This window comes from Coregonus clupeaformis, chromosome 6 (assembly GCF_020615455.1).
Source record: "Coregonus clupeaformis isolate EN_2021a chromosome 6, ASM2061545v1, whole genome shotgun sequence".
In the NCBI taxonomy this organism is placed as follows: Eukaryota; Metazoa; Chordata; class Actinopteri; order Salmoniformes; family Salmonidae; genus Coregonus; species Coregonus clupeaformis.
In genome coordinates, this window is record NC_059197.1 from 16,373,757 (window position 1) to 16,393,271 (window position 19,515).

Consider the following 19,515-nt stretch of genomic DNA (forward strand, 5'->3'; position numbering starts at 1 on the left):
GAGAGAAGACAGGACAGATATAGACAGAGAAGAGAGAAGACAGGACAGATATAGACAGAGAAGAGAGAAGACAGGACAGATATAGACAGAGAAGAGAGAAGACAGGACAGATATAGACAGAGAAGAGAGAAGACAGGACAGATATAAACAGAGACAGATCAGATATAGACAGTAGGCTATGGAAGACCATAAAGGTGGTAGAATGGAACAGTCCAATTGAAGCATCTGTGTGAAGGTCAGTGATGTTCACTGATTTTATGGCTGGTTTTATAGGTGTAATCATAAAATGTGTATAAATCATATAGGAATATCATTTTTTTTAAAGAATGAAGACTATTATTTGACTATGATTTACTACTTATTTGTATTTTATTTTTGTTCTATCAGCATTCCTCAACATGTGCTCATGTTGGGCTCCTCGTGTACTGAAAGTCCCCCACACCCACTCACCTGGCTGCCCTCTCTCTGCCAGAAGATAGCAGGTTGGGGGTTTCCTGTGGCCTCACACTGGAAGGTGACAGTCCTCCCCACCGCCACCACCTGGTTCCTGGGCCGCACCACAAACACAGGGGGCACTAGGGGACAGGCAGGGGGACAGTTAGCTAACATACTGACACGGCATCACACAACATCTGACAGAGATATCAGACATTACAGTTAATAGCCTGGTCTGGCTCATTTGAATGGAAAACAAAGGAATTTGAATGTAACAGTTATGGGCTCTGTATTCAAATGAGCCTTGGTTAAGGTTTCAGGCTGTCTCTGTTCAGAGTAGACGTTGGGCGTTGCTGGTGCATGGACGGAAGATTATTCAAAACTGAAAGTCAGTCCATTCCGTAATGCAGGCTGTGTCCTGTATATATTAACAGTTTAATGAATAGAGAAAACAGGAGTGTGAACCCCGTGGGTCTGCATTAGCATGGGCAAGGACACAAACGAAAAACATTTACATGGAAATGGGGGATAAATGAGCCATCTGTCCAGGCTGACACCCTCCAATAGGAGCGTCCCGGTCCAGGCCCAGCCAGGATGCAGCGTCCATGCATCTTAATGACAAACTCCATTTCAAAGTGAAGCGCTGTGTCACCGCCCAATGTCACACACACAGCTCTGAAGTGACACCGGGCCTCGCTGTGCTAATAGGTCTGTGTGGAGGGACACAGCCTGAATACTGAGGGCTAGCGGCTGGCCGATTTACACCTTCATCTCCGAGGACAGCAGGTACGTACGCCTGGAGAATACAGTATTACTACGCCCCAGACATCTTAACGCTGATACGGGCCAGGTAATACATACATAAAAGCAATCTGCAGCCTGTCACTCCACATACAGACACAATTTGTCCACGGGTAAGATGGTATATTTGGTAATGCATAAAGTAACACAACACGAGGGATGGGGAAATAATATAATGAAATGTTTTGGTTTTACCTTGGATTACTCAGGCCATAGAGCAGATTTTTACCCATTAATGTCCTTTTGTCACTGTTGCCCGTGACAACTGAAACATGAGTGCTGATTGGTGGGTGGAGGGTGATGGGAGGAGGATGGAGGGGGTGGTGCTGTGACAGCTTCCTGTCTCTGTCATGGCGTCAGGGTGAATAGGTGACAGGTGACATTTCAACTTACCAGACACGACTGAAAGGAAACAGAAAGACGACAGAACAACACACAAGGCAAGAGATGAATAAGTAAATCATAACCATGAAATACAATAACATGATTAGGAAGGAAGGCAACTAAATGATTTTCCATGGGCAAAAATAATAATGTCATTGTCACTGAATGAATATGAGACATGTGTGGCCAGTCCAGTGAGCACATCGGTGACTCATTACATATGTCTAAATAATGCAGACAACCAATGAATAGCAACAATAAACATGTAGTACATCCATACACTTTTCAACGGCACTCTCTGCATGACGTTGTTCAAAGAGTCTGTGTTTACCCTTGTTCCTCAAGAGCACATATTAAAAAGAAACATGAACAACTAAACAAATACATCATTTGAAGAAAAACAAAACAGATATTGAAAAGTGTTTATTCTCCAACCAGGTTGAAAGAAGATGAAGGTGAGCCTCTCCTCTCCTCTCCTCTCCTCTCCTCTCCTCTCCTCTCCTCTCCTCTCCTCTCCTCTCCTCTCCTCTCCTCTCCTCTCCTCTCCTCTCCTCTCCTCTCCTCTCCTCTCCTCTATCTCTTGACTAATGAGGTTTTAGAGTCTCCTGAGGACCAGCAACATCGCACACCCCCTCTCCAACCTTTAAGGGTATAGCCTTGCATATGGAACACCATGCCATAAAACCACAAGGTGAATGTTAACTGTCACTCTCTGGCCATAAATCTTCCCCGGCCAATCAGTCACGTTATCTAATCTGTCTGCCTCAACGGCTCCCACAGAAACATAAACGCTGTCATGACCCTCCCCTCCCCCCTCCCCCACTTATCACAGGCTTTCAAATGCAGATAAGGCTAACTTCAAAAGGTCCTAGAGGAAGAATGTAACCGTGGGTCGGACCAACGAGGAAATCACTGTATCTCTCACACACACAAGCACACGCAATCGCATGCACACAACACGCGCACACACACACACACACACACACACACACACACACGTGCATACACGCATGCACACACACCCACACACCTACACAAGACCGTATTCAGCACACACACATAAAGATACACACCCTCACACACACCCTCACTCCCTAAACACACCCTCACTCGACTAACCGGTGCCCCCGCACATTGACTCTGTATCGGTACCTCCTGTATAAATCCTCCCTAATGTTATTTTATTTTACTGCTGCTTTAATTATTTTATTATTTTATTTTTTACTTATCTATTTTTTACTTAAAACTTATTTTCCACTCCATTCTAGTCCGTTTCCATGGGTTGTTAGTAAAGCCACTCTAGGGGCTTCCACTCCATTCAAGTCCTTTCCACAAATAAATCACAACTAATGACAAAATTACCAGTGGAGGGAAGCCCATTATTCACTGGTAAGATAATGCAGGGAACCAATGTATTCCCATTCGGTGAATATCCCTGATGGGTGTGGTTTCCTTAACAAAACACAAACACCACCACAGAACCATAATGTATTTATCTGATATCTCAGTACAAATACTCTACTCAATGACTAAAGCTACACATTCTCATCTGGTGTAGATTAATGATTTTACAATGAAACAGTAAATCTAACCAAGCCCATTGCGTGGCCATTTATGTGTTTCTTACGTCAATAAATTGAATATTTGACTTGACATGTTTATATGTCCAGAGGAGGTGTTACGGACAGGCAAACACGTGTGTAAAACAATCATTCACTGATGAAGTTAGTAATGAGAGCAGAGCAAAGAGAAAGAAAAAGACCCCCGGACGCCACGGCACAATGCTGACATTGTTCACTGAGGATCTGGCCATGAGAGGTGTGAAGAAAAATACCTCTGTCTGTCCATTCTGGAATGAATGGGCCAAACAAACCAGCATATAAATCTCTTTTAAGATTTTACTTTAGAGTCATGATAAATGATTATAACACTTTTGATTCAAGCTAAAACTATTAAAATGAATATACTGTTCACATAACATACTGTAATCACCAAAATATTTAATCATGTTTTCCGCTACAGCTCGCAATACTGTGATGCTGTGAACTTTCCTTCTCGATTCGAGCCCTGTTTAAATGGCCCTTCAGTACCCTCATCATGGAGTTACTGGCAGAGCATTGCATTCTCCGAATATTGACACTAATTCCACATAGGAGCAGAATATCTGATTTACCCCAGTGTAATAGACCACCTGAGCCAACCATTCACTACCACTGAAATTACATTAAACCAGCAGCAACTGTCTAAGAAATCTTACGCAACGCATCAGCAGCCTTCCTATCCTGACTGTTTTTGTGAAAAAACATGTTACTTGTGCCTTAATCTCTCCTTTTGGGTTCCTTCCCTCTTTCCTGTCATCCCCAGTGATCTGACAGGACACACATAATAATTTTAGAATCGATAACACGCATGACAGATCAGTCATTTCATGTGCTAGCTCTCCTCACAAGCATCAGACTGCTCTGCTTCTCTCTCTCTCTTTTCTCTCTCTCCCTCTCCTCTCTCCCTCTCTCCCTCTCTCTCCTATCCCCCTTTCTCCCTCTCTCTCTCCCTCTCCTATCCCTCTCGCTCTCTCTCTCTCTCTCTCCTATCCCCCTCTCCACTCTCTCTCTCTCCCTCTGCTATCCCCCTTTCACTCTCTCCCTCTCATCTCTCCCTCCTCTCCCTCTCCTATCTCTCTCTCCCTCCCCTCTTCTTCTCTCCTATCCCCCTCCTCTCTCTCTCTCTCTCTCTCTCTCTCTCTCTCTCTCTCTCTCCCTCTCTCTTCCCTCTCTCTCTCTCTCTCTCTCTCTCTCTCTCTCTCTCTCTCTCTCTCTCTCTATCTCTCTATTGTATTCCTCATTCCACATTTAATTTGCTATCTACTCCTGTTTTGCCCTATTCAGACCTACAATTACCCAGCTTTCTTTTCCTTTTCTAACTCATGTCCTGTAATTAGGAGCATGTCATTTCCTGGCTTGGACTGTGGCCTGCTTGTCTTTAATTAGCCATCCTCCCTCCCTCCTTCCCTCCCTCAGTGTCCAGGCCCTCCCTGGCCTCTCTGCCGTCCGAGCTGGCCTCATCATGTCCCTGGCCAGGCTGACTGGAGATCAGAAATCTGGGTTGGAGGCTCTGTGACTCACTCTCCACACTAAATTAAGATTGGTATGGAGAGCTAAGGCTGGGATTTATTTTTTATTTTTTACTGTACCCATAGGAGAACCCTTTGAAGAACAATTTTTGGTTCCAGGTAGAACCCTATTGGGTTCCATGCAGAACCCTGTCCCTAGAGAACCAAAAAGGGTTATCCTATGGGGACAGCCAAAGAACCCTTTTGGAACCCTTTTCTAAGAGTGTAGAGTGTAGGTAAGGAAAAACTCCTGGCTGTATGGAGGGCTTCATCGGGAGGTCAGAAAGGACAGTATCTTCAACTATTAACCTTAACACATTGATCCTGTCGGCACAAACCACAGTCACACAAAAGAAAAGGGCTCTGGTGATGTAATTACTTGTTATTTACCTGACATTGGGTCAAGGTTATCTAGCTAGTGGAGGTAAACGCCTCCTTTTGTTATTAAGTGGCACAAAGTCTTTGATGATGGACTCTATTTACTGTGAGATGCCTTACCTCATCCTGCATGCTTCCTCTAATACAGGGTCTTACCTCATCCTGCATGCTTCCTCTAATACAGGGTCTTACCTCATCCTGCATGCTTCCTCTAATACAGGGTCTTACCTCATCCTGCATGCTTCCTCTAATACAGGGTCTTACCTCATGCTGCATGCTTCCTCTAATACAGGGTCTTACCTCATGCTGCATGCTTCCTCTAATACAGGGTCTTACCTCATCCTGCATGCTTCCTCTAATACAGGGTCTTACCTCATGCTGCATGCTTCCTCTAATACAGGGTCTTACCTCATCCTGCATGCTTCCTCTAATACAGGGTCTTACCTCATCCTGCATGCTTCATCTAATACAGGGTCTTACCTCATGCTGCATGCGTTCTCTAATACAGGCATAGAATGTGAGATGAGACACTTTTCATTAATACATTTTTGGGGAAAAGGGTCAAATTCAGTAACATCTTGTTTTTCTCTAACCTGATCCTATAGTTCTGAATGGTGTGTTGGGGACAGAGTGTATTGTGGTTCTGACTTTCAACCATGATGTTAAGTTACAGGTACAGCTCCTGGTAGTAACATTAATAAACATCAATGCTGTTCTCTTTCATTAGCTAGGCTTTCATCAGAGAGGCAGCGGGAGCAGGAATGTTGATAAAGTTATTGGTGGATATATTGATCATTGTTTTGATAAAGTTATTGGTGGATATATTGGTGTATATATTGATGCAACTATTCATGGATGTCAGTGTTGTGTTCGAGACCACCTAAAGCGAGACCGATTCAAGACCGAGACCGGGAGGGGGACAAGGGGTCAGAGACAGAGTCAAGACCGAGGCCAGAAATATTTTGAGTCCAGTTCAAGACCATGATTGTAATTTTGTCAAATCATCACCATAATAAGTGTTCAAAATGTCCAGTATTTCTGTGTTCATATTTCAGAACAACATATGGATTCTTTAGACATTCAAAATAGTGAATAAATGCATGCTAAAGGGCAAATAGAGCCACTCTACAAATTATTACTAACCCAAACACAGTGGGGAACAATGGGCCTTCGACACCTTCAGAGAAGGGCTAAGGATTTATAAAATAATGATTATAATAATATAATAATTATAATAATTATATTATTTTCAATGATGTTCTGATTTAATCTCTTCAGTTTTTTGTTGGAAAGGAAGGGTTAACACTGTAGAGAAAAAAAATATTTTCATTGCTGGTCTCTGAGATAAATCTAGTTAGCAAAGTCAGCCATTGGTTAGGCAATCAGACGCTACATAAAAACATCTGCCTTTCAACTGTATTAGGGCAACATTTTGGAGTGACAGTGGAATCAATTAATCAATCAATTAATGAGTTGGACCATTTCTGCAAAAAAATATGGAAACTTCTGCCTTCTTGAAGGCCAACAGGTCACTGCGCAGTAGCGAGTAGAAGTTTTCTCACGGTCTAGCTAGCTTTTGTTATAAGCTAGTTTGCAGCTGTTGAAGAATACCTTTCAACAAGAAGTTACGTTTCAAATGATCAACATCTGGTGAGTGGAACTGTGTTTTTTGTTGCAATGCGCTTCCTGTTGTCAGCCATCTCTTTGAAAATGACTTATGTGTGTGTAACATTGTTGCATTTCAAGTGGAACTGACAGCATTTTAGCAACATGACATCTTATTAAAATCTGTTCATATACACTCCCAGGAAGAATATGACACTTAAAAAAAGAAAATCTGACAAGCGACCACTTACATATGGTAATTTTCACGTTTTCATAAATTCTTAGAATGTTTGGGAATTACGTATACTAAGGCATTTGTGAAAATTCTATAGCAATATAGAGTGGGAAAGCGGCCATGCGTTTGGACTATTAAAAGACACATGCAGTAAATTAAACCTAATAAAAACATCTGTCTCGTCCAGGACCGGAGTCTACACCGATCAGAGCTACAGTAGGCCTTTATACAAACAAGCAATTTGCCTGCCATCATTCACTTTGAACCGGACTGTGTGTTTACAGGCACTTGCAACAGCGCGACTTTAGATAATTAGAACGCATTCGCCAAAAGCCACAAAAATACACCTGAATGGATTTCTGCAAATATGTAAACACCACAGGAGTCCTTTTACATTTGGGAACTTTACAGTCCAATTCATCAAACAACCATGAAAATGTAGGCTCTCACACGTTATCTAGAGCGTTCTTGACTAACTATTATTATTTTGCCTGCGTTTACTGACAACGGTCATATTCAGCAAGCGTTGCGCATTCGTAAATTCATCAGTTGTTCTGCGATATGGCACACTCAGATGAGAGTGCTCTGAAATCGGAGATATGAGTTCTTGCTAGCTAACCAAATGACACCTGCATCTCTAGCTGTGTATAGCCACCGAAAAACGATATGCGGGGAAAGAGTCAGTCGCTCACCCACTCCTCCAATGGCATGACCTCCTCCTAGCAGCTTGCTAGCTAGCTATCTAGCTAACGTTAGGCTCCATGTTTGTAGCTTGCTACATAAATACAGTTGAAGTCGGAAGTTTACATACACCTTAGCCAAATACATTTAAACTCAGTTTTTCACAATTCCTGACATTTAATCCTAGTAAAAATTCCCTGTCGTAGGTCAGTTAGGATCACCACTTTATTTTAAGAATGTGAAATGTCAGAATAATTGTAGAGAGAATGATTTATTTCAGCTTTTATTTATTTTATCACATTCTCAGTGGGTCAGAAGTTTACATACACTCAATTAGTATTTGATAGCATTGCCTTTAAATTGTTTAACTTGGGTCAAACGTTTCGGGTAGCCTTCCACAAGCTTCCCACAATAAGTTGGGTGAATTTTGGCCCATTCCTCCTGACAGAGCTGGTGTAGCTGAGTCAGGTTTGTAGGCCTCCTTGCTCGCAACACGCTTTTTCAGTTCTGCTCACAAATGCCTATAGGATTGAGGTCAGGGCTTTGTGATGGCAACTCCAATACCTTGACTTTGTTGTCCTTAAGCCATTTTGCCACAACTTTGGAAGTATGCTTGGGGTCATTGTCCATTTGGAAGACCCATTTGCGACCAAGCTTTAACTTCCTGACTGATGTCTTGAGATGTTGCTTCAATATATCCTCATAATTTTCCTTCCTCATGATGCCATCTATTTTGTGAAGTGCACCAGTCCCTCCTGCAGCAAAGCACCCCCACAGCATGATGCTGCCACCCCCATGCGTCACGGTTGGGATGGTGTTCTTCGGCTTGCAAGCCTGCCCCTTTTTCCTCCAAACATAACGATGGTCATTATGGCCAAACAGTTATATTTTTGTTTCATCAGACCAGAGGTAATTTCTCGAAAAAGTACGATCTTTGTCCCCATGTGCAGTAACAAAACGTAGTCTGGCTTTTTTATGCCGGTTTTGGAGCAGTGGCTTCTTCCTTGTTGAGCGGCCTTTCAGGTTATGTCGATATAGGACTCGTTTTACTGTGGATATAGATACTTTTGTACGTGTTTCCTCCAGCATCTTCACAAGGTCCTTTGCTGTTGTTCTGGGATTGATTTGCACTTTTCGCACCAAAGTACGGGCAGCAGGTAGCTTAGTGGTTAAGAGCGTTGTGCCAGTAACCAAAAGGTCGCTGGTTCTAATCCCTGAGCCAACTAGGTGAAAAATCTGTCGATGTGCCCTTGAGCAAGGCACTTAACCCTAATTGCTCCTGTAAGTCACTCTGGATAAGAGCGTCTGCTAAATGACGTAAATGTAAATCTCTAGGAGACAGAATGCGTCTCCTTCCTGAGTGGTATGATGGCTGCGTGGTCCCATGGTGTTTATACTTGCGTACTATTGTTTGTACAGATGAAAGTGGTACCTTCATGCATTTGGAAATTGCTCCCAAGGATGAACCAGACTTGTGGAGGTCTACAATTTTTTTTCTGAGATCTTGGCTGATTTCTTTTGATTTTCCCATGATGTCAAGCAAAGAGGCACTGAGTTTCAAGGTAGGCCTTGAAATACATCAACAGGTACACCTCCAATGGACTCAAATGATGTCAATTAGCCTATCAGAAGCTTCTAAAGCCATGACATCATTTTCTGGAATTTTACAAGCTGTTTAAAGGCACAGTCAACTTAGTGTATGTAAACTTCTGACCCTCTGGATTTGTGATACAGCGAATTATAAGTGAAATAATATGTCTGTAAACAATTGTTGGAAAATGTACTTGTGTCATGCACAAGGTAGATGTCCTAACCGACTTGCCAAAACTATAGTTTGTTAACAAGAAATTTGTGGAGTGGTTGAAAAACAAGTTTTAATGACTCCAACCTAAGTGTATGTAAACTCCCGACTTCAACTGTATGTACAGTCGTGGTCAAAAGTTTTGAGAATGACACAAGCTATCTAGCTAATGTTAGGCTCATGTTTTTAGCTTGCTGCATAAATAGATACGCTAGCCTATTAGCCACGTTATGAATGACTTGTGATCATTCCCCATGCTAGTTTGATTGTATTGACAATCCCAGCCTTAGTTACATTTGTCCGTTTCTGTCCAGAATATTGAGTCATTGAAACTGAAACAGTGCATCCTGAATGGATGCCGCAAACAATGTACCAGGCCAGCTGTGATTTAGAACCTGATAGCAATATTTTTTGGACTACCAAGAAATGTATTGGTGAATTATATTAATCATGCATTAAACTGCATCCATCTATTCTGCCAACAATACCTTAGTGTATGTCATGAAACACTGGGTCAAATATAACCTATTTTTAAAGCCTCTCATTAAGTTGGTTTTGTAGCATAAACTGGGAAATTTGATATTTTTTACTGATATTATGATTGTCTGTTTGTTTTATATTGCACAGTAATTAAAACACTGTCAGTTCCACTTTAAACTTCAGGTCACCGGTTACTTTGTGCTCTAAACGTGAAATGTTTTTTGCAATGGGAAGTAATAGTTGTATATTTCGATTGGGAAATGCTTAATGGTTGTGTTTTTGTATTCTTATGATTGGGACCAAATGGCTTATTATGTCCGAGTTGATGGACTGCTTATCCTTTAACATCATGCTGTGTGACTGCTGTCTTCCATCGGCCCTCTGCAGTTATGAGTTTTCCTATAGATTTTTCAGATTTTCACTCTCAAAATCACACTTTTTTTAAATAGAAAAAAAAAAAATGGATGGTCTAAATCCACAACAATGCTTAAACCAGATCAATCTGATTGGGTGGGCTCCACAAACCAGATCAATCTGATTGGGTGGGCTCCACAGTGGGTGGGCCTCTGTCCACCCAGGCCTATCCATGTCTACGCCCCTGATGCAAACAGCCCATGATGACAATTGCACATCACAAATAGTCTACTAACCAACACTTTGGACTAAACTTTTTCAATACCTGGTTTGCAAACCCATTGTTGCCTTAGTTAGCATTTACTGGTAGATATCATAAGTTGAAACGTCTTTCCCACCCTACTGGCTACCGATGTCATTCTTCTGTGAGCTGCTCCATGCCAAAACCAGTTGAGAGCTGCAGACTCTCGCTGCCTACAAAAGTATCTGACACCGAGACTGAGACACTCAATATGTGGTCTCGAGACCAGACTGTACTACAACACTGGTGGATATATTAAAGAAGTTATTGGTGGATATATTAAAGAAGTTATTGGTGGATATATTAAAGAAGTTATTGGTGGATATATTAAAGAAGTTATTGGTGGATATCTTGATGAAGTTATTGGTGGATATCTTTATGAAGTTATTGGTGGATATGTTGATGAAATTATTGGTGGATATCTTGATGAAGTTATTGGTGGATATCTTGATGAAGTTATTGGTGGACATCTTGATGAAGTTATTGGTGGATATCTTGATGAAGTTATTGGTGGATATCTTGATGAAGTTATTGGTGGATATCTTGATGAAGTTATTGGTGGATATCTTGATGAAGTTATTGGTGGATATCTTGATGAAGTTATTGGTGGATATCTTGATGAAGTTATTGGTGGATATCTTGATGAAGTTATTGGTGGATATATTTATGAAGTTATTGGTGAATATCTTTATGAAGTTATTGGTGGATATCTTTATGAAGTTATTGGTGGATATTGATGAAGTTATTACTGGATATATTGATGGAAGTTATTGAAAGGAGGCTCTGATCATGCTCCTCAAAGAAATCCAGCGCAGCAATAAATAATGGCAGAGAAAAGACGTGAAGATTGGGTTCTGTATTGGTACTGAGGGGGGGTGGTGGTGGGGGGTGATGGGGGGATGTTTGTCCCGTCTCTTTATAGCTGTCAAGGAACTGCTGGGAATACAATTTTACACTTCTGACCACACCACACAAACCTCGTCCAACCTCAATTCCCATCTCGTTCTGCTCCAGTGGTGAGTCACTTCAACCCCTCAATATACACCTCCCCACCCTCCTGACTCCATCCCCCCATCTCCTGTGCACTGAACCACCTTCTATCCCCCTCCTCCCCTCTGCTCCCCAATCTTCCCATTACCCTGGTGCTAAATGACCCCAGTGTTCCCCCCGTGTGGCTCCCAGGAGGGTTTAGGGTTGGGGGGGGGGATCCAGGCCCCCTTGTTCTACTGAATGACTCCTTTCCACTCTGTGAATAGCTGCTTTCTATTCTCACTGTGTTAATAGGATGTCCAATGGAGAGAGACACACAGAGGCTCCCCACAGGCCTCCCACTGATTCAGCATATCTTAAACACGACCAGAGAGCTGCCTCTAAAGGAATGTCCTCGCTGCAAATGGAATTGATTATCATTGAGCTCCCATGTGTAGAGTGTAAAAGCCTCTATGGATTTTTAGACCGCCTTTATTAGAAATCAATCAGCTAATTGAGAGAGAATGGGTGAAAGTAATAACCTTTCAGGCTCAAGAATTGGGTGTTATAATTGCAGTGCGGTTGAGCTAAATTACATCTAAGGTGCTAAAACTCACCGTAACCCATACAACCAGAGAGACTGAAACATCTGGAACAATCAACCTTTCATCAATAGAGGCTCGACAACAGGACCACGGACCGTAACAATGTACAGGACTGTGTAAGTGAACTGCTGCGTTGACCTTGGTAAACCTGTACAGTATTTTACTAGAGTAAGTAACAGAGTTGTGTGATCTTACCGTGGACGGTGAGGGTGGCTGATGCCTCCGCCTTGCCCACCATGTTCTCTGCCACGCAGGTGTAAGAACCCACGTCTGCAGAGGTCAGACGACGGATCTTCAGGGTGTGGTCCTCTCGGATCTCATATCTGGAATACACACAGGGAATCAGACACGCACGCATACACACACACACACCTTACTGTAAATACACACATGCTGATCATCAGACAGACAAAGGGGGAGCGAGGGATCCAATAGAGCGAGAGAAAGGGATTGTGTTGTAATAAAGGGGGCCAGAAGATGAGTCATACAGTACAGTACCTTCCCTTGGGCAGGTCTCCGTCCTCTTTCCTCCAGCGGACGGTGGGAACTGGGTCACCCCGGGCCTCACACCTGAACTCCACACTCTGGTCCACCAGCACCACCTGGCTGCCGGGACGCTTCACAAAGCTGGGTCGCTCTGCAGAGAGAGATGACATAGCACAGGACTATTCACTACTAGGTCTACAGTATGTCAGTACACTGTATCTGCAGTTATACAGGATAGTATAGTATATTATAAACTGGGTGGTTCGAGCCCTGAATGCTGATTGGCTGAAAGCCATAGTATATCAGACCGTATACCACATGTATGACAAAACATTTATTTTTACTGCTCTAATTACGTTGGTAACCAGTTTATAATAGCAATAAGGCACCTCAGGGGTTTGAGGTATATGACCAATATACCATGGCTAAGGGCTGTATCCAGGTACTCCGCGTTGCGTCGTGCTTAAGAACAGCCCTTAGCCGTGGTATATTGGCCATATTCCACACCCCCTCGTGCATTATTGCTTAAGTATAGCATAGCATATATATCATAGCATAGTATGTGACTATACTGTATCTTTAGCACTGTATTGGGATTGAACCATCCTGCCGATCAGTCTGTAGCAGCAGTCTCAGTGCTAACATTAACAGAGTGTTTTAGTAATCACAGCTACCCTCGTTGCTCTTTGTCCTGATGATCTGAGAGGTCCTGTAAAAGTCTGCTGTTACACTCCATCCCTCTAACCTTCCAGCAGGGATTGAAATAAAAATGAATGTTGAAAAAAGCTTGTGAAATCAAAACAGATAGCCATCTAACCACCCCTGGCCCCTCAGGTCCAGGTCAGCTACATCTCCCTCTCCAGCCCATATCCCCTCTGCAGAGACACACAACAACACACAGAGCTTCTCCATAGAGAACACTTAGCAGATTTTCTAATACCTATAATCTCCCTCTCCTTCAATGTTTGTTTTTTTAATATGTCCCAAGGCTCAACAATTGCAGCTCAATAGTTTTACCTCTCTCCCCTCCCTCCTCTCTCCTTCCTCTCCTCCACTCTCTCCTCTCTCCCCTCCCTCCTCTCCCTCCTCTACACTTCTTCCTCCCTCCTCTCTCTTACATTTTAGACATTTTAGTCATTTAGCAGACACTCTTATCCAGAGCGACTTACAGTTAGTGAGTGCATACATTTTTCATACTGGCCCCCCGTGGGAATCGAACCCAGAACCCTGGCGTTGCAAGCGCAAAGCTCTACCAACTGAGCTACACTCTTCTCTCTACTCTCTCCCCTCCCTCTCTTCTCTCTACTCTCTCCCCTCCCTCCCTTCTCTCTACTCTCTACTCTCTCCCCTCTCTACTCTCTCCCCTCCCTCCTCTACTCTCTCCCCTCCCTCCTCTACTCTCTCCCCTCCCTTCTCTCTCCTCTCTTCTCTCTACTCTCTCCCCTCTCTCCTCTCCCTCCCTCCCCTCTACTCTCTCCTCTCTTCTCTCTACTCTCTCCCCTCCCTCCTCTACTCTCTCCCCTCCCTTCTCTCTCCTCTCTTCTCTCTACTCTCTCCCCTCTCTCCTCTCCCTCCCTCCCCTCTACTCTCTCCTCTCCTCCTCTCTGCTCTCTCTCCCCTCCCTCCTCTACTCTCTCCCCTCCCTTCTCTCTCCTCTCTTCTCTCTACTCTCTCCCCTCTCTCCTCTCCCTCCCTCCCCTCTACTCTCTCCTCTTCCTGCTCTCTGCTCTCTCTCCCCTCCCTCTACTCTCTACTCTCTCCCCACTCTCCTCTCTCCCCTCCCTCCTCTACTCTCTCCCCTCCCTCCTCTCTTCTCTCTCCCCACTCTCCTCTCTTCTCTCTCCCCACTCTCCTCTCTCCCCTCCCTCCTCTCCTCTCTGCTCTCTCTCTCCTTCCTCCTCTCTACTCTCCCCTCTCTCTGCTCTCCCCTCCCTTCTCTCTACTCTCTCCCCTCCCTTCTCTCTACTCTCTCCCCTCCCTTCTCTCTACTCTCTCCCCTCCCTCCCCTCTTCTCTCTCCCCACTCTCCTCTCTCTCCTCCCTCATCTCATCTCTCCCCTCCCTCCTCTCTGCTCTCTCTCTCCTTCCTCCTCTCTACTCTCCCCTCCCTTCTCTCTACTCTCTCCCCTCCCTTCTCTCACTCTCTCCCCTCCCTCCTCTCTGCTCTCCCCTCCCTCCTCTCTGCTCTCCCCTCCCTTCTCTCTGCTCTCTCCCCTCCCTCCTCTCTGCTCTCCCCTCCCTCCTCTCTGCTCTCCCCTCCCTTCTCTCTGCTCTCTCCCCTCCCGTCTCTCTGCTCTCTCCCTCCCTCCCCTCTCCCTCCCTCTCTTCCCTCCTCTGCTCTCTCCTCCTCCCTCCCTCCTCTCTGCTCTCTCCCCTCCCGCCTCTCTACTCTCTACCCTCACTCCCTCCTCTCTGCTCTCACATCCCCTCCCTCCTCACATCCCCTCCCTCCTCACACCCCCTTCAGTATTGGCTTGAAAAAGTGCTCAGTAAGTGCCTGGGGCTGTCGTGAGTTTTTCTGGTGTGATGTTTACTCAAACAGGCAAAGCTATAGGTATGGACTGTGCCCTTTGAAACCATCTCAGTATGATTTCCATATATAATGATGGAAAGAAGAATATGTGCATGTTGGCGTGGGCCCTGTTGGAGAGGATGGTAAGAGGCCTAGGGGGACAGGAAGTAGAGGAAGTGGAGAGGACAGTCAGAAGTTCAGCCGACTGAGGTCAATACAGAGGTCTATACTGAGACTATAAACTGAGGCAACAGAGAGCTGTGGGGTCAAAGGTCAGTCATGGTGGAATGGGGATCAGCTGGCCAGAGGAGAGGTGCTGAGGTGGGTCAGTAGGGGAAGGGGGAAAGGGGGGTCAGTAGAGGGGTGTGGGGTGCCTGGGGGAGTTCATGGTTAACTGTTAGAGCGAAGGCCATGTCACACCCCTCTTGAAGGGGTCAATGACACTGTTTAGTCTCCTTGGAGACACACACAAACCGAAACATCTGGACCTTCTTCACCGCTGTACACAAACAAACAGTGAGACAGGGAGAGAGAGGGTGAGTGTGTGTGAGGAAGGAAGGTTACTCACCGAGCACAGTGAGCTCAGCGATCTCGCTCTCCCTCTCTCCCACCATGTTGGTCCCGACACACACATACTTCCCAGCGTCGCTTTTTCTGGCATTGGTTATCATCAGCTTTCCTCCCCGGATCTGAGGAATGAGAGGAACGAGAGAGATGAGAGGTTAGCCCTTCAGAGGACAGAGGAGACGCACTGTAATCAACCAGAGACAGATGGCCCTGGGGTGTCATAGAGGGAACACAAAACTGCACGCCTAACATTGCAAAACATTCTCTCAGTATAAAAGCGTTGTATTTCCTCACCCCATGGAGTTATGAGTCTTTACACAACCATGACCAAAGGCATTCAGAGTTCAATAAAACTCCATCTGTCATGTTTTGATTGGAGTATAAACTCACAAATGAATCTTAGTGAACCATGTATGTCCTGCGGTCCCAGTGACAGTACTGTACTACCTATCCAACCATTCTATGCTATTCTCATTCCACCTGTGGTTTGTATGGATTTCTAAGACAGTCTGTTCCTGCTCAGGGCTAGCCTGGCCAAACATCACTTCCCCAAACCTAGAAAGCCACAGTTCCCTCCAGGGAACACCTGAGGCAGGGAAGAGTGGAAGCATTACTCCAGCCACAACTTACTTCCAGCACAGCAAACTCCCCTACCGTACTGAGGAGAGGAATCCAGACAAGAAGTAAATTGAGCTTTTACTTGAGTTTTCTCATGCACACACACACAGAGACAGATACTAACACATGCATACACACACACACACACACACACACACACACACACACACACACACACACACACACACACACACACACACACACACACACACTCCAAAAGGTGTGTTTTGTGTCCAGGACAAGGTGGGTGTGATGGCTGTTATATCCCAGGGCTTTGATTACAGGCCAGGGGAGGTGCTTTGTTCTCAGACACTGGGTGAGGCAGCCCGGCCCCTCTCAGGTCCTTGTCAGCTGACAGCCATGCTGTCAGAGTAGCAGCACACAATACCAGGGGCACCACTGATCTGCCTGCTCCAAGGCTGCTTAAGGGTTTAAGGGTTACACACCTCAGCCGACAAGAAGACAGACCCCCACCCCCAGGCCTGTAACAGATCCCTTTATTAAAGACCCACTGAGGTGTGTGTGTGTGTGTGTGTGTGTGTGTGTGTATGTGTGTGTGTGTGTGTGCGTGTGTGTAGGGGTGTGCTACGTACATTGGATGTGTGTGTAGGGGTTTGTGTGTGTGTGCTATGTATGTTGGGTGTGTGTGTAGGGGTGTGTGTGTTTGTGTGTGTGTGTGTGTGTGTACGTTGGGGGTGTGTGTAGGTAGGGGGGAGTTGAAGGGGGTAGCCCCACACAGCATTTCAAAAGAGCCCCAAACCTGCTGCCTTTCACTGGCTGCCTTCATTCAAATACACTCCTACACATGTATTCACTTTATGACACACTATGTAACGTATCACTAAATCTAATTAACTGTGGTCAACACTCCATGGGAATGGAGCCTCACTTTAATTATCACAGCAGCCCAATGAAGAGTGACACCTTGTTCATGAGCAAAACAATCCACATGACGTCTGCTAGGTAGGGGAATGACAGGTTCTAAGAACAGGGGAATATAGAAATAGAATGTCAGAAGGTTCTCAGTGGAACAACCCATCCCATCTGTGGCGTATAGCTTAACAGCCCGTCTGGGAAGAGTAGACAGGGAGAGGCCTTCTAAACGCCACAACTAATAAATCCCCCCACAAACAAAAAAAACCCTCCACTCTCTCTCCTCCACTTAAATAAGCAGCCAGCCGGCCTGCCAGCGGAAGGACAAGGGTCCTCCAGGGACCCCTCACCTCCACCCTACTTCACGACCGGACACATTCCTCACAGTAGCGGTGCGTGGGTAAAATCACTGGGGAAGCCAAGCACCCTCTATAACCTGTTAGTTCGTATGCCTTGCGACCGTGATATATAGGCCTAAAGGCCAAGACAATAAGAAGACACAGTGACAGCGTAAATTCAACCACACCTTTGTTTTATCACAAAACTGGATAGCAACCTCTGTCCAGTGAAGTCAACAAACTGGCTTCCCTTGACACTTTTTTTTTTGGTGCGCCAGGACCATTCACAGTTGAGCTCGCTCAGTTTAGCTCAACGCTAATTGGCTAATTTTTATACTTTTTTCGCCAAGGGAGGCCAGATGCTCGCTGGCTTCCCTTGCCTTCAATGCTACGGGCGGCAACAATGTCATACCCGTTTGGACCAGACAGCATCAGATAGATGGCCTACACATAGAGAGACAGAGGGGCGCTGTTTCGCTCGCTCGGATGCTTTCTCCTGTGAGATATATCCAGCCTCTTGCAAATTGAAGGAAAATTATGAAACACAGAGAGACTAAAGATAAATTATTGTATTTTATTTAAAAACATTTATTGGTAAATTTTTTGGGGGGAAGCCTGGCTTTCCTTGGCATCCATGAATACACTCCACTGATTACTCAGGGGTTCTGAGGAATTCCGGGGCCCCATCTCACCCTCGTCGCGGTTTAATATACATCGTAAAAACATGGGAAAGGAGAGGAAGGGAATAGAAGGGGCACACCGTCAGCATAGAGGACCAGGGGGTTTGAAGTCTCATTATGTTACTGTTTGTTTGAGGGAGGGCTTAAAAGCTAAAGCACTGGGACAATCACAAAGGCCCAAGGTCAGGTCAGGTCAGACAAACGCAGGGCAGGTAGAGGGAGGTGGACTGGAGGTCCCATAGGGCGTTGATATGAGGATCCACTTTCAGGGCCAAAGCACTCCATCAGTTTTCCCACCTCTGCGTGGAGGTGGCACTGTCCCATTCTGCTCAGGCATATTTGTTGTGCCTGGCCAGCGGGGGCCTCTGGAGTGGCCCAGTGTGAATGGAGAGGCCTTCCTTTCTCTCTGCACCTCTCTTTGTCTCTGTGTATATCCCCTCCAGGGGGCTGCTGAAGGCAGCAACAATCTGACCATTATCCTGCATCACAGGGAGATGGCTCTATCCCAACACTGTTTTTTGTCTCCCGTCATTTGGTAATGCTGATAGTGTGAAACCCTGATTCAGCACGCGTTGTGGCTGCATTCATGCTGCATTTCATTTTCCAGGCCGATAATCACCCTCAACTACTAAACAAAGGAAGGGGAACACAATGCACGACATGTCTGCCTTCCGTCCCAGCTGGCTGGTTCCCTCCATACACCAACATCGGTTTAGTTTAGCCTCAAACTGTTGAGCTGGATGCCTTTTTGTTCTGTTCCATTTTAAGGCCCATCCCATCCCAGCCCATCTCATCTTATCCCAGCCCATCCCAGCCCATCCCAGCCCAGCCCAGCCCATCCCAGCCCATCCCATCCCATCCCAGCCCAGCCCATCCCAATCCATCCCATCCCAGCCCAGCCCATCCCAGCCCATCCCAGCCCAGCCCATCCCATCCCATCCCATCCCATCCCAGCCCATCCCAATCCATCCCATCCCATCCCAATCCATCCCATCCCATCCCATCCCAGCCCATCCCAGCCCATCCCAATCCATCCCATCCTAGCCCATCCCAGCCCATCTCTTCCCAGCACAACCTGGCAAAGCATAGCACCACACAGCAAATACCAACCGCAGGTGGGTAAGGGGACTACCATCGCCAGGGAGACGTTCCAACACATCCAGTGGAGGGGAAACAAGGTCAAAACCACGTAGGGTGGTGGAGGAGGAGCCTCCTCAGCTGTTATCCACATTATAAAGCCTTGAATGTCCTCCCGTCACCTCTCATCTCTTCCCTGTCCCAACCCATCTTCACTCTGGCCCAGC

General features: G+C 45.5%; 1 protein-coding gene across 1 annotated transcript in view; it reads right to left on the reverse strand.

The window, feature by feature from the left end:
* Positions 1-19,515, reverse strand: part of LOC121567786 (roundabout homolog 1-like) — a 413,148-nt gene that overhangs the window by 31,619 nt on the left and 362,014 nt on the right. Inside the window, exons 6-10 of the mRNA XM_041878064.2 lie at positions 15,704-15,824; positions 12,637-12,775; positions 12,334-12,461; positions 1,630-1,638; positions 451-575 (exon numbers count right to left, since the gene is read on the reverse strand). Of these exons, the coding sequence (XP_041733998.2) occupies positions 451-575; positions 1,630-1,638; positions 12,334-12,461; positions 12,637-12,775; positions 15,704-15,824 (522 nt within the window). The remainder of the gene's footprint in view (positions 1-450; positions 576-1,629; positions 1,639-12,333; positions 12,462-12,636; positions 12,776-15,703; positions 15,825-19,515) is intronic.